This window comes from Ambystoma mexicanum, chromosome 4q, assembly GCF_040938575.1.
Source record: "Ambystoma mexicanum isolate Mex_15411 chromosome 4q, UKY_AmexF1_1, whole genome shotgun sequence".
In the NCBI taxonomy this organism is placed as follows: Eukaryota; Metazoa; Chordata; class Amphibia; order Caudata; family Ambystomatidae; genus Ambystoma; species Ambystoma mexicanum.
The window spans coordinates 100268411-100282677 of record NC_090928.1 but is presented as its reverse complement, the minus strand read 5'-3'; the positions used below and the strand labels follow the sequence as shown (position 1 = coordinate 100282677).

Below are 14267 nucleotides of genomic sequence, written 5' to 3'. Positions count from 1 at the left end.
GTCGGACACACTTTCAGCCTGATCAATATAACTGTTAAAGGCAGCCCATATGTTCCTGGGACGAGAGCGTTCTGGGAGCCTAGTCGGGTATTCTTCCTCGCAGGACCTGGCCCAGGTAAGTGCACTTAGCCATTTCTGGAAAGTTGGAGGACCAGGGCTTTTCCAGCACTGAAGTACGCATTTCTTGGCAACCATAAAACTTAGCCATCTGTCTGGTATCATCCGTTCCCCAAACCCCAAATAGGATTCCCAACGGGCAAGGGCCAACAGTGGTGCCTGTGATAGCAGCAAGGGTTCTTAATATCCTATCCCAGAAATCCCCTAGAGGGTGGCATGTCCAAAACCTGTGTGAATGGTCCGCACCCTCCAACTTGCAACGTGCACAAATATGTGTATCAGTACGGGCAAATCTAGATGGGGGGGGGGGGGTTATAGTACAGCCTATTGAGCAGTTTAAACTGTATGTGACAGTAGCGGAAATTAAGGGATACTCTCTTGGTATGTGAGCACATCTTTTCCCACAGGTGGTCAGAAATCTCAAGGCCCAGCACATCTGCCCATTCAGTGCGCGCTCTGGAGGGTTGGGTTGGAGTCCCTGCTAGCAGTAGTTTATATAGAGGGGAGACGACACCACGGGTGCCGCTTGAATTAGCTATGTAGGCAACCTCGGGATTATCAGGGGGTTCATCTGGAAAGGTGGGCCACCTGGCACGGAAAGCAGCACAGAGCCTGTATTATTGTAACATCTTGAGTGCAGACCCAGAGTGAGCCTGCCTCCATGACTGTGGATCAATGAACTTCCCGTTGGGAAAGAAATCAGTGAGTGCTTGGTAACCCAGAGCTTACCAGTGCCACACCAGGGCTGCATCGTGTGTGGGTTCTAGCCCAAGGAAGCCCCAAACAGGAAGTCATTTACAGCAGGGGTATGTTTCAGTTGTTGTGTTCAGTAGTCTGCCCCAAGCCAGCAGAGTAGCTGCCACTGGGTCTAGCGGAGAATCAGGTATATAGTCCCGATGGATTATCAGGGTCATAATATTAATCTTGTCCGCAGCTAGAGTTTCCAACTTGACGTGCAGGCGACAGGGTGCTCGGGTACCAGTACGTGGCATAATGGGCTTGTGCAGTTATCCAGTACAATGTTAAGTCCCGTGCAGTAAATCCTCCCTTATCATATGGAAGCACCATGACCGACCATTTCTTTCAGACTGCACCCGAGTACCATAGGAACTGTGCACATATGGTATGCAGTTTCGTAAAGTATTGTCTCCCAGGCCAGATTGGTACATTACTAAAGACATAAAGCAGTTTGGGGACCAGAATAATTTTAATGAGGGAGAGTTTCCCAGCAAGTGACAACGGGAGAGAATGCCATCTAGTCATTTTTCACTCAGCTAGTTGTGCCACAGCTGTATAATTATCTGCTAGTAAAGTGGATCTAAACAGGGATATCCGGACCCCCTGGTATTTAATACCACCGGGGGACCAGCGGAGCGGATATACAGAAGTGGGAACATTTCCGACTTGGAGTAATTAATTGCAAAGCCAGAGCGGGTACCTATGCGTATGATATCTCGCAAAATGGGATCAAGGTGGGTTGCGGGGTCCCTGATGTACAAGAGCACATCATCGGCGTATAGGGATATTATTTCAGGGGCGAATTGACCCGAACTCGAGCCAATGGGGCGGTATGCAGTAGCTTAATATCTGATCATATTGGGACCGACACCCCCATTATCTCCAAGACCAGCCACATATATTTCCACAAGACCATGTCAAATGCTTTTTGAGCATCAAAGGTCACAGCAATGGCGTTTGTGTCTTGGTCGATTCTGGCCAGTACATTGAAAAGTTGCTGGATGTTGTGGGAAGTGGAGCTCCCCGGTACAAAACCCCCTTGGTCTTCGTGGATCAGGTGTGTCACTATTGGGAGGAATCGATTGGCTATCACCTTTGCGTAGATCTTGGTGTTTATGTTCATGAGCGATAGTGGCCTGTACGAGCTACATTCATTGCTTGGTTTGTCGGGCTTGAGCAGTACTGTGATGACAGCCTCGCGGACGGAGGTAGGGAGGGAGGGAGGGGGGAAATGAGGGAGGGAGGGAGGACCGCCAGTCGGAGGGATTCATCCCAGACCTCTAACAATTTGGGTGCTAGGATAGCGACATGCTCCTAGTAAAATTCGGGAGTGAGCCCGTCGGGGCCCGGAGCCCTGCCTTTCGGGAGGTCTGAGATGGCTTTGACAATCTCTTCCAACAGGATAGGGGAATCCAGCAGGTCCCTAGTTGCGTCGGGGGCATACGTCATGGGGATCTGGGTGAGGAGATCTCTCATGTGGTGGTCCTTGTGTTCCGGGGCCTGTGCGTAAAGACTAGTGTAAAATTCGGCGAAGACCTTCAATATTTGCTGGTCCGACCCCTGAGGCATACCTTGCGGATCTTTAACAGATATGATCTGGGTTTGGCCCCATTCCCCTCTTGTTAACCTAGCTAGGTTATTGCCCTCCCCATATTTCCATGCCACTTGCGGGCGGATGAAATAGCGAATCTCCCTAGCAGCATTTGATTCGAAGATCTTAAGTTCCTCACTGATTAGTGCCAGTTTAGCGGGGTCTGATTCAGACGTGCAGTCCCGCTCCAGCTCCTGCAGCTTAGATTCAGAACGGCTGAGGTCATTCCTTATAGCTTTCAACACTCCAGCCTCCCTTGAGATGGACATCCCTCGGATGTAAACATTGAATGCGTCCCAGCGGACTCCGGCAGTGGTGGCCTGTAAGGAATTACATTCAAAGAAGGTCGTAATATCTGCCAAAATGTCAGCTTTGAATACTATGTCTAGGAGGGCTGCTGATTTAAAGCACCGAGAGCTGCATGTAGGTGCAGGTGGTTCAAGTTCCAACAACAGGGTGATCGGTGCATGGTTAAATAGAGTCCGGGTCAGTATCTGGGCCTTGCTTATTTTCCCTATTAAATCACTGCACTCCAAAAAGAGGTCAATCCTGGACGAGTTATCATGTACGGTCGAGTAATAGGTGTATTCACGTAACTGAGTGTGGAGGGCCCTCCAGACGTCACGGGTATCAAGTGTAACGACCCGGTTCTGTCCAGGCCCATATCGAGTATTAAGTTCATATCACCCTCCCCCCCTGATTATCTGGATGCCCACGTAACCCAGCAAGATCGAGGCAACCGTGTCAAAGAAATCAGGTGGGGAGGGTGGTTGGAAACTCAAATATTGGCGCGCACCCTGTCGGACCACTCATCGATCCAGCTATCTATAGATTTGGGTGTGCCCGCCTCTACAATTAACTCTTGGCGTTTCAAGTCTTTGGCCTTACAGGACATAGCATTTAGGGCTGATATATTGTCCGACATCCAGTCCTACTTTGAACTTAATACACCTCAATCTACCTCTACAGGGGTCCGGTGGGAAGCTTTCAAAGTCTTCATCAGGGGAATGTCCATATCTAGGGAGGCGGGAACCCTCAAGGCCATTAGGGCTGCCCTCGTCCGCTCTGAAGCCAAATTACGCGAACTTGAGAGCGCTCATCCTACGTCTATCGACCCCCGCGACTCTATCCCAGATCAGCAAGGAACTCCAATTTTTCAATGAACAAGCCACCAGGGAAGTTCAATACTTCAGTCGCCCACAGGCGGCTCGTAGATATGGAGAGGGGGACAGACCTGGCAGGACACTGGCTACGTTGGCCAGGGGTGAGTGGGGCCAAACCCAGATAACTTGTGTCAAGGACAGCCTGGAGTCGGAACGGTGGTCGGACCAACATATTCTGGAGGTCTTCACGGACTTTTACTCAGAGCTGTACACACAACCCCCCGAGCACAGTGAGTCCCATATGCGCGACCTCCTGGAGCAGATCCCCATGACTATCGTCTCCCCCGCTAAAAGGGACCAACTGGATTCCCCCATCCTGCTGGATGAAATAGTTGAGGCTATATCTAAATTCCCTAAAGGAAAAGCACCTGGTCCCGACGGGCTGACAGCTGAGTTCTACCAGGAGCATGTGGCCATCTTGGCTCCCAGGCTGCTTGAGGTTTGGAACGAGTCACTTCGGTTGGGCACTCTTCCCCCTTCGCTGCGCGAAGCCATCATCGCGGTCCTGCTCAAACCCGGTAAACCCACTAACGAGTGTGGGTCATATAGGCCCCTCTCACTGATGAATCTGGACACCAAAATCTTCGCCAAAGTGATTGCCAACCGCTTCCTCCCGGTCATGTCGTAAATGGTCCATGAGGATCAATCAGGCTTTGTACCCGGAAGATCAACATCCCACAATATTAGGAGGCTGCTTAACATCATGGCACGTATTGACCAGGGGGCGAGTGCGGTTGCGGTCACACTGGATGCCCAGAAGGCATTTGACATGGTGTCTTGGAAATACATCTGGTTGATCTTGGAAAATATGGGGGTAGGGCCCAATATGATAGCATACATCAGGTTACTGTACACTTCCCCGGTAGCCAGGGTGCGAGTTAACTCTCTGACGTCCGGTCTGTTCCCTCTCTTTAGAGGTACCCGGCAGGGCTGCCCGTTTTCCCCGATCCTCTTCGCCTTGGCTATCGAGCCGATGGCCAACTACGTCAGGGAGCAGCATGCGCGGAGGGGGGTGTGGTTGAAGGACTCCCCTGAGATCGTCTCGCTGTATGCGGACGATGTGCTACTCTTTATTAGAGACCCAGCTGTTCATCTGGACCCGATCTTACGTGACGTCACCCGCATAGGCACATACTCGGGGTTCACTATAAATTATACGAAATCTGAGATCCTCCCCCTCACTAGCTCCACGATACAGCCCACCACCGAGTACCCACTCCATTGGTGCCCGAATGGGATTAAGTACTTGGGAGTCCAGGTGTCCCTCGCCAGAGAATCGCTCCTGGCAGACAACTACCAGGCAGTGGCCGAGCAAGCCGAGGCCAAAGTCATGCGCTGGCGTACCCTTCCACTATCACTAGCCGGCAGACTCTCACTGGTAAAAATGGTCCTGCTACCCAAGTTGTTGTACATGTTTGGTAATGTTCCTGTCTGGCCGGGTAGGAAATATTTTACGAATCTGCATAAATTGTTTGCCCAATTCTTGTGGCACTCTGGCGCGGTGCGTAAAAAGTGGTTGGATATGTCACTACCTTACGACAGGGGGGGCTTCACAGCCCCAGACTTGCTGCGATATTGGACTGCTTCACAGGCGCAGTTCGCATCTTACTGGTACCCTGGGCCCCCACCTCGTCCCCACGTCAAACTAGAGGTTCTGGCAGCGGCACTCACTGATGTCATGTCCTTGATTCTCAACCGGCAGTATGTGCCGGACTCTCCCATTGATCCGGTCCGGACCACGGTATAGGCTTGGGGCCAGATAGTCAAAACTTGCGACGAGCAATGTCCGTACTACAAATGGCTCCCTGCCTGGGGGTTTCCCGGGCTGGAACCCACGCATGACACCGCCCTGGCGCGCCATTGGGAGGCCCTGGGATACCGCGCCCTCACCGATTTCTATCCAGAGGGACAGTTTATAACACCGCAGACGTGGAGGCCGGGGCACTCGGGCTCTGTTCTGGAGCTCCTGCAGTTCTACAGACTCCGCGCTGCCTTCCGAAATCTATGGCCTGTCTTCCCCATCGAACCCATGGACTCTCCTGCGATTGCTTACATCGCCAACTCGGGTGGCGCCCGCGGGGTGGTCTCCTCATTGTATAAGCTCCTCTTGACCTCGCCCTCTCCACTTCCGTCCAGGGCCCGTGATGACTGGGCCGCCGAGCTGGAACTGGTACTTACTGACCAACAGTGGGAGAAGATGTGTTCCCATACTAGCAAAGTGTCCCTAAACTTCCGCTACCACACCATACAATATAAACTGCTTAATAGGCTGTATTACACTCCAGGTAGAGTGTCTAGGTTTGCTTGCTCCGATCCTCGGCTGTGCCCTCGCTGCGGCGCGGAGGGCGCTGACCACTTGCACATGTTTTGGAGCTGCCCGGAACTGGCCACATTCTGGAGTAAAGTCATAGAGACACTGTCTGAGATCACCGACACTGAGGTAGACCCTGATCCATTGGGGGTTCTGTTTGGAGTGTGGCAGGCCGGGGGAGCGAGAGACATCATTAAATTCTTAAATGTAAGCTGTATCGTAGCCAAAAAGTGTGTCCTACTAAGCTGGAAGAGCCCCAGCCCCCCCGCATTCCAGAAATGGTTAAATTTACTCACCTGGTCCCGAAACTGTGAGGAGTTGTTTCTGGGTATGCTCCCAGTACGTTCTCGTCCTCGAAACATATGGACTGCATTCAACAGCTACTTGATTAGCCTATATGGCACTTCCTCTGTGGATGAATCCCCCTAACATCCCTATGGCTGTTCGGCTTTTTGGTGCTCTGTGTGTCATTACTCAACCGCTGTTACCATAATTTTGCCTATATGCTCTGTATTCACCTGTATATGCAACGAATTTGTGGTTATTGCTTGGATGTGTGTGTATGCCTTTTGCCTCTGTCAACAAAAGTAAAAGTTTAAAAAAAAAAAAAAATAAAAGAAATCGGGTGAGTCTGCATTGGGTCCATATGTGCTCACTAGGAGATACTCTCTGTTCACTAACGTGCAATGCAGTATGACATATCTGCCCTCGGGATCTACGTGACTGTGTGAATTTGATAGATTTGTGGACCAGAAGTCGGCACACCCCTGGCCTGTGTAGAATAAGTTGTATAGCATCTGTTAGGTCCCCAGGAAGGTGCGACACTCGACGCAAGGCGACTACGGCATGTGTCTCCTGCAGCATGAGTATCTTGACACCGTGTCTCTGGGCATAAGCGATAATCTTGCGTGCCTTGGAGAAGTTACTTAGGCCCCGCACATTCCAGGACATTATCTTAGTGGGCATTCCGTAGGTCTAGGGTACATCCCAGCAAGTGTGATTCAGTTTGTATCTATAGATATGGTCTTTTCTATTGTGTCGCTCTACTATGACATGAAATGCCGCCCAGCCCCACCATTTTTGCTGTTATCATCCCCAACATGTCACCCCTCTCCCCCACCATCCAAAAACGGTTGATGGTGTCCCCTCCCACCCCCCTCCCACAAATGTCAACATTTTCCCCCCAACAGAAGGTCAGCGGACCTGCTCCAACATGAGCCAGTCCACACATGGGCCCAACCGGGAGCAATACCTCTAACATGCCCATTGCAACTGCAGTGGGGTGCGCTGTTGCCGTGCAGTCAACGAAACGGGAGCAATAAAGTACCAGATTTGGTACACGTTATGGAGGTATACATCACTATGACACAGGTTTATCACGCTAGTATATGTGCCAAGGGAGTGGAATACCAAGACGCCAGTGGACACGGTCTATCAGCTTAGGGTAGCATTAGTAACAGGTGATTTGGTAACAAGTATAAGCCTCAGTTGGCGTCACAGCGACGCCGGATGCAGTAGGTCGCAAGGATAATATGAGTTAAACACAGATGATGAGGCATAACAAACAGACCATGCACAATGTTATGAAGAGTCAACATGCTTGATGATACTATCAACCCAGAGGCTAACAGATCCCGTTCATCGACCTGCAGATGGTGCTAAGACAAGCAAGTCACGACTCGATCATTATCCACAGGGTCTGCAGGTGGGTCATGAAGTGGAATCCGTGCCTCTATAAATTTCACCGCCTCACCAGGCACAGTAAAGAAGTACAGTTTTTCTTGAGAGGTGAACTTGAGTCACGCTGGGAACAATATTGCGTAAGGAATATTCCACTCTCTCAGCAGCTTTTTTACACCAAGGAATTGGTGCCTCTCCTGCTGTACTCCCACAGAGAAGTCTGGGAAGATTCTAATGATTTGGGAGCCAAGGGGCAGGTCAACTTTCACGCGCGCCAGACGGAGGATGAGATCCCTGTTTCTATAATTAAGAATTTTAGCGATGACAGGCCTAGGGAAGTCACCAGGTTTGGGTTGTGGTGATAGGGCGCGATGGGCCTGCTCTACCGGGAAGAAGGGGGGACCAATCCGGGTTGTCCAGTAGTTCCTTGAGCAAGTTCTTGACTGCCTACGCCATACGACCCTTAAGAGCATTTTCGGGGAAACCAACGATCCGTATGTTGTTTCTACGTGACCTGGATTGAAAGTCATCACATTAAGCTTTCACAGACTTCATGTCACGGGTAAGGGATGCAACTGTGTCTCGGAGGGTGTGCAGTCCATCTTCGTTGGCCCCAATTCTGGATTCAGCTTCAGTGATCCTGGTGCCCGCCTGATCGATTTGAGCGATGCAAGGTTGGCATTTATATCGTCAACTTTTCATGGAAGGAGGTGAAGTTTTTAGCCATGGACTAGTGAGGTCAGGAGTCGGTGTACCTGGGCGTGAGTCATGTTCCTCCTGATTGGGGGATACATGCTCCGATTCTGACCTTGGTGCCACCTTGGCGATCTTGTCCATGGCCCCCACTTTATTGGCGCTGCAGGATCTGTTCGACATGCCTATGCAGTGAAGAGTATGACTGTGCCAGGTAGATGGCGGTTGGCGATGGTATTCGCTGCCACAGCCCAGGAGAGAATCAAGTCTACGACGGGTGGGGGTCACTGGATGATGGGGAGATCCAAGATCGGTGGTGCGATGAACCAGGGTCCTCCAGGCCACTGGGGTAGACTAGACCATATACCAGCAGGGGCGGTGCAGTTGTGGTGTGGCCAGGTCGGCAGGTGGTCGCCAGGTATACGGAGACGGAGAAGTGGTAGGAGTGGGGCAGGTGGTAGAATGTGAATGTGCAATGGTCACTGCAACAAGTTCGCCCTGAGAAGTAAGGTCCAGGCACACCCAGTTGCTGAGATAGGCCTGCCCAAATGCTGTTGGTAGCTTTTCACTGCAGTGTTGAGGCCGGGCGGTGTGCAATCACAAGGTACGCAGGAGTTGGGAGGAGGCAGTTCACGGTGGCGTAAGTGGAGCAGGTGGTTGTAGCGGGGGCAATTTTGTATGCTCTCTGATCACTACCGCCAGCCCACTGCGGTAAATAGCGTCCACTCAGACCTTCACAGAGCCATGGGAAATGATACCTCGCCAATTTGACAGGGTGCGCGTGGTCCGACCAAACTGGTGTAATGGGACAGCGCTGATCCCAAAGATACGGGCCCCAGTGCAGAGGAGGGCCCCGGCACCGGACCGCGCTCAGTACAGACGTTATCAGCGGCATACAGCGAGCACAGCAAGGTTCAACCGGTGGGGGTTGCCTGGGAGGAGGGGGGACCCACATGGTCCAGTATCACAGGCTCACGAATCCTCCCAGGGGTGCACCCCCCCACTCCTCACCTGAATCCACAGTAGGCCCGCTCCGGCCCAGGGCTAGATGCCGCCTGCGAGCCACCAGCTGCCCGCCGAGACCCAGCGGGCCGCCACAGCAGACGCGAGGAGAAAGGACGCGTCCGCGCCCGAGGCGTCTACCGGAGGAGTTTCTGAGCCAGCGGGGAGCGCCGGCAGTCCACGGCCCGACCGGGGGCCGCACCAGACGGCGAGCTGGCGGCGCAGCGGGCACAGCAGGCAGCGGAGAAGGCAGCTCAGGGCCGCTCACCAGATGCAGGACAAGAGCGGGCACAGAGGACCAGGCCTGGCACGGCCGCAGCGCCCACTCCCACTCCCACCAGCAACTGCGCGGTCATGGCCAGTCGCTCAACCCGGATATGCGGTCGGTACTCGTGCACCCAGCAGGCGAAGATCAAGCTCAGCTGCAGCTCCAGGAAGAATGATCGGGAGTTCCACGCAGCTCGGGCCGCGTCAGCCGCAAATGGGGCCACACACACGATCAGGACACAACAGCTGTATCCAGATTCTGGGGCTCCGTTTTTCGCCAGGGTTGAGAGCAGAGATGCCTCAGATTATCAGCTGCCCACAGGGGTGATGGCAATCGGGAAATTATAAAGTATCCCGCCGATGCTGTAGGATTTGTGTCGTGCTACACGAAGCAATACAGCTAGGTAGCCATTTTCTGGGCTGCCCAACAGCGCGCCCCCCCCGCCCCCCCCTTGCTAATCAAATCTTATTTTTTATTTTCGATCTCTGAAGGAGTCTTGCCTCCCCTCTGTGATGAATTCCTGTCCCGTATCCCACTGTATCCTCTGGCAGGCATGACCGCCTCTCTAAGTGGAAAACGCAGCAGTTTGTCTGCTTGGGCAGGTGAAAATGGATTTCTTCTATCAAATGTATCTGCTGCCCTTTTAACGCCTGTTTGAATCTTTTACTGTCCGGTTGGAGTACAATACTAACTCGGGCAGGGGTAACATTTGGTGATCTGGACACCAGGTGTCTTGTAAACAGTTGGTTAGAACTAGGACCATGATACTGCACACATCAGTCTTGTTTCTAAGAAAGGTTAAAAGAACGGAATGTTAACTGCTTCAGCGAAGAAATGGGCACGTTTTTCAGGGTTAGGACTGTCTGGAAATTATTCCTCTTGCCTGTGTTCAGGGGAATAGTGAGACTGCCCGACACTCGGGCAACAGGGTTTCCTGCAAACTTTCCCTGTGGTCACCTTATGGTCGACATGACTGAGCAGTGAAACGCCACTCATAGGTTGCCAACTTGATGGTACTGTGTAACACAAAGATTGCCCTCCCGCAGAGGCTATGAAAATCTGTTTTATGAAGATGAGGATTTCAGGTACAGATACGTTAACTTTAAGAAGGAGTTAACTTTGAGAATGAAAACATTTAGTGTTGTGACCCCATCACTAAGGGTCATCATAAGTCTCCAAGTCCTTTTGGATACCCCAGATACCAAATCCAGTGCTCCATATACTGGGGACGCCTTTTGGAGCAGAATCTGTTTAACCAGAGTTCCGTCTTTAATAGGAATGAATGAGCGAAAGGCTGTGCTCTAATTAGCTGAGCAAGCTGTAGTCTTGATGCTGCTATCCCTTGATGGTAAGGCCAAGGCCACGATCAGATGTAGGGTTGCGTGTGCATGTATTCTTGGTAGGTTAATGCTAGCTAACAAACTGGGAGCTTAAAGTCCGTTTTCTAGTGGTAGCACTAGTCTGTTTTTTTCACTGGCAATTCTGATGCTGGCAATGAAGTGCTGCTTGCAAGCAGGACGATGGAAGATTCATTAGAGTGCTGAACCTAAAGAAAGATATATTGTTGTAGCAACAGTATTCGTTGCAGTGCCAGTACTGGACAGATACACTTGTCATCCAGCAGTCGATCGTTTAGCTAAAATGTGGGCTTCTTGCGGTCACAAACTTGAATGTTTGTAGTACTCTGATTCTGTAAAGATAGGCGTTGGATTCCAATGATTACCGGTGTTCCGAGCTCTCCAGTGCTGCCACCACTTTGTGACTGATTCGGTCAGCGATGAGCAGCAGACTCTTCTGTGAGCAGGGGTCCTTTAGTGCTTCAACAGAGCCCTTTCCTTCGGGTTGGGGCACACCAATGTTTGAATCTTTCCCAAACATTGGTGTGCACCTCTCACCTCTGTTCCCTAAACATGTTTTTTTTTTTTTTTTTTTAGGCACCGGCAGTACTTTGCTGTCAGATTAGTCTTGATAGAGTTGCAGGAGCAGGGCATCTTCAGTCTCCATTATTATTTTCTTTATTCCCGTCCTTTGGTACTTGTCCTGGGTTAGAACATGTAATGTTAAATGGGAATATCGAGGAACTGAGTGCACCCTACACTTCCAGTTAAGAGGTTGCATCCATTCAAACATTTGTCAGTCACCCAGTTGCTGGTCATTGCCACGTTCAAACCTTCCCGGGCAAAAACTCAAGATGTGGCTTCCATTAGGGGGATCCCGGGCATCATTCAGTTATCCATCTAGGTCTGGTCACGGCTTACATTGCCTTAGCTATTCAGATGCTATCGCCATAAATGGCTTCATGCTTTTTGTTTCGCTTACAAGGAGCAATGTTTTGCTGTGAATCTCGTCCTGGATTTCTAACACCATGCAATCCTTTATTACACCTGTAAGATAATGTCCTACATAAAATAAGAGCCACAGCTTCCTATATAAGGAGAGTTGCATGGGGACAGCAACCCGGCCCTGAGAAGCCAAGGTTCTCTCACCGGCACAATGTGTAGTTGTTGCGAATGAGGCCTTGGATTTACGACTCATTGGAGGGTGGGTAAGGGGGGGTGGAGGAAATGTGGGGGAAGAGTGGGTAAACCGGCCAGGGAAAAGCAAAAAGTACAGGGTCTCTAACTAGATAGTGTCAAGGACCTTTGCTCTACTAATGGTAACGTTTTACCACCTTATTAATTGAGAAGTAATCGTTTTTAGAATTCGACCCTTTATTTGAGAACTCCATACAGTTTATCTTGGGTTTCCTTGGAGGGAGAGCAAGAGTTTTCTATAAACGCATGCACACTCGGTGTTTTGCTCAGCTTTCAAAGTTTAACTGAGTATATGTCACTGACCTCAATACTGGAATAATATACGACGCAGGGTTCGAAATTCTTGGGAGCTATTTAGCTGCTGGCCTACGAGAGCCTGGTTGGCTTGAAACCCACAGCTACTAGGAGTTACTTTTCGATCCCCAGGCCAACATTACAAACATGCATATGTCTTATTAATGTTGAGTGTTTGAGAATGTTAATAAAGAGGAATTAGGACACATGTAAACATAATGGATCATACATAATGGGTAACATTTTGTTTTCCTATCCTATGGAAGTTAGATTTGTGGTATGTTGTGTACTTGATTGTGCTTTTGCCAGGCACTGCTATTAGATGCCCAGGTCCTCGCACCATTTTGCACCTGCTGCCATCAATGGCCAGTTAATACCACCACAGCTGTGCCTGGCAAGTGCCTTTCCCATGCCTACACAAAAGCCCAAACTGTTGGCATTGCCAATGCTTGTATTTTTTAAAAAAATTATGGCATACGTTTAAATGATTATAATCTATATCTCGCTTTTTTTTCCAGATTGTGAAGAACTGCCAACTGTTTTTGAAACTAAGCTGGAACCGAAACATGAACCCTTTTTCACGCAAGAAATGGTATACAAAGAAAACTTTGTACCATACACAACCAGACTTTACATGTTTGTTAAATCAATACTTGGCAAAGAAAACTAATGGATGGTTGTTGTGACAGATTCTGGACTTTAACAGTGGATTGGTTTCCATTACAGTTAGATTGGGCAGTGCCCTAAACGTAATATGTTAAAGCTGTTCTGCAGGTGACCTTTTTCCATTGGGAAATAGTAATGCTACTAATTTGTTTTAAAATATGCAAATCAGGACATTTCCAAATGAATTATTTTAATTTTGTATTTATGAATCCATATCTTCTTTCGGCATTGATCAGGAATCTTCCTGGAAGAAATAATGATTGTGCTTTGTATGTTTACGAATTGCAAGGTTGCGATTTTCAGGGTGAGAGGAGGGGAGTGACGGCACATCAACTTTGTGGAACTCCAAAATGCTGCTCTCTGCTACCCTGCATGTTTTGATGATTAGGTTTTCAAGTTACTAGAGCAACCATTGCGACGGGTCTTCAGCTTCCATCTGGGCCCCACGCAACGTTGTCTAAGCAGGGGCCAGGAAAGATAATGGCTGAAAAAAGCATCACTTGGGGGGGATAATGTAATCTTTAACAGGTCTGTAATAGCAATGATGTATTTAATGGATCATTTACACAAAGTGAAATGGTTTCATTTCCATGACTAAAAACTGCTTGTGAGATATCTGTAACTGGCAGCCATTGCTTACTATTACTGGAGATTTTGAAAATACAGGTTTTACTAACTTCTTTAAAAGGAACTATGTTTTACTGTCTCAATGCAAAACACTTGCTATTTCCTGAACTCTTTAAATATTTGTGGACTTTGTCATCCTTTACAAGAGTGTAAGTGAACAAATGTACAATGAAGGGTGTAGCTCTAATAAAGTATTTACTTTACTTTTATTATGTGTACAATTTTCTATTTATCACATGCAATAATGCTGCTTTTAGGCTGAAAAACCCCAGTGTCACCATTATGCATTTATAACACTGATGCTAACGAATGTCTGAAATTATGACTTCCGATGCATCTCCCAGTTTATGCTGTAGTCCCCCCACCCTGCACCCCAAACTCGTGTATTATGGGCCGGGATGGTATCTGGTGGACCCTCTGGTTGCTCCCAACGAGTCCCCATCGCGTGGCATTGCATTTGAGGGACACATCAGTCCCAAGAGTACAGGGAATTTGAATAATGGTGATACAATGTTTTCCACGTGTCCAAATTTAGGCTGTTCATCCCCCTCATGAAGCGGACATCGTTGCTAACACTGTCCGT

At 49.6% G+C, this 14267-nt stretch overlaps 1 protein-coding gene across 1 annotated transcript in view; it reads left to right on the top strand.

Annotated features, from left to right (window-relative positions):
• Positions 1-13893, top strand: part of SMIM26 (small integral membrane protein 26) — a 58276-nt gene extending 44383 nt beyond the window's left edge. The window contains exon 2 of the mRNA XM_069607533.1: positions 12910-13893. Coding sequence (XP_069463634.1) covers positions 12910-13061 — 152 coding nt within the window. The 3' untranslated portion in view covers positions 13062-13893. The remainder of the gene's footprint in view (positions 1-12909) is intronic.
• Positions 13894-14267: the final 374 nt, after the last annotated feature.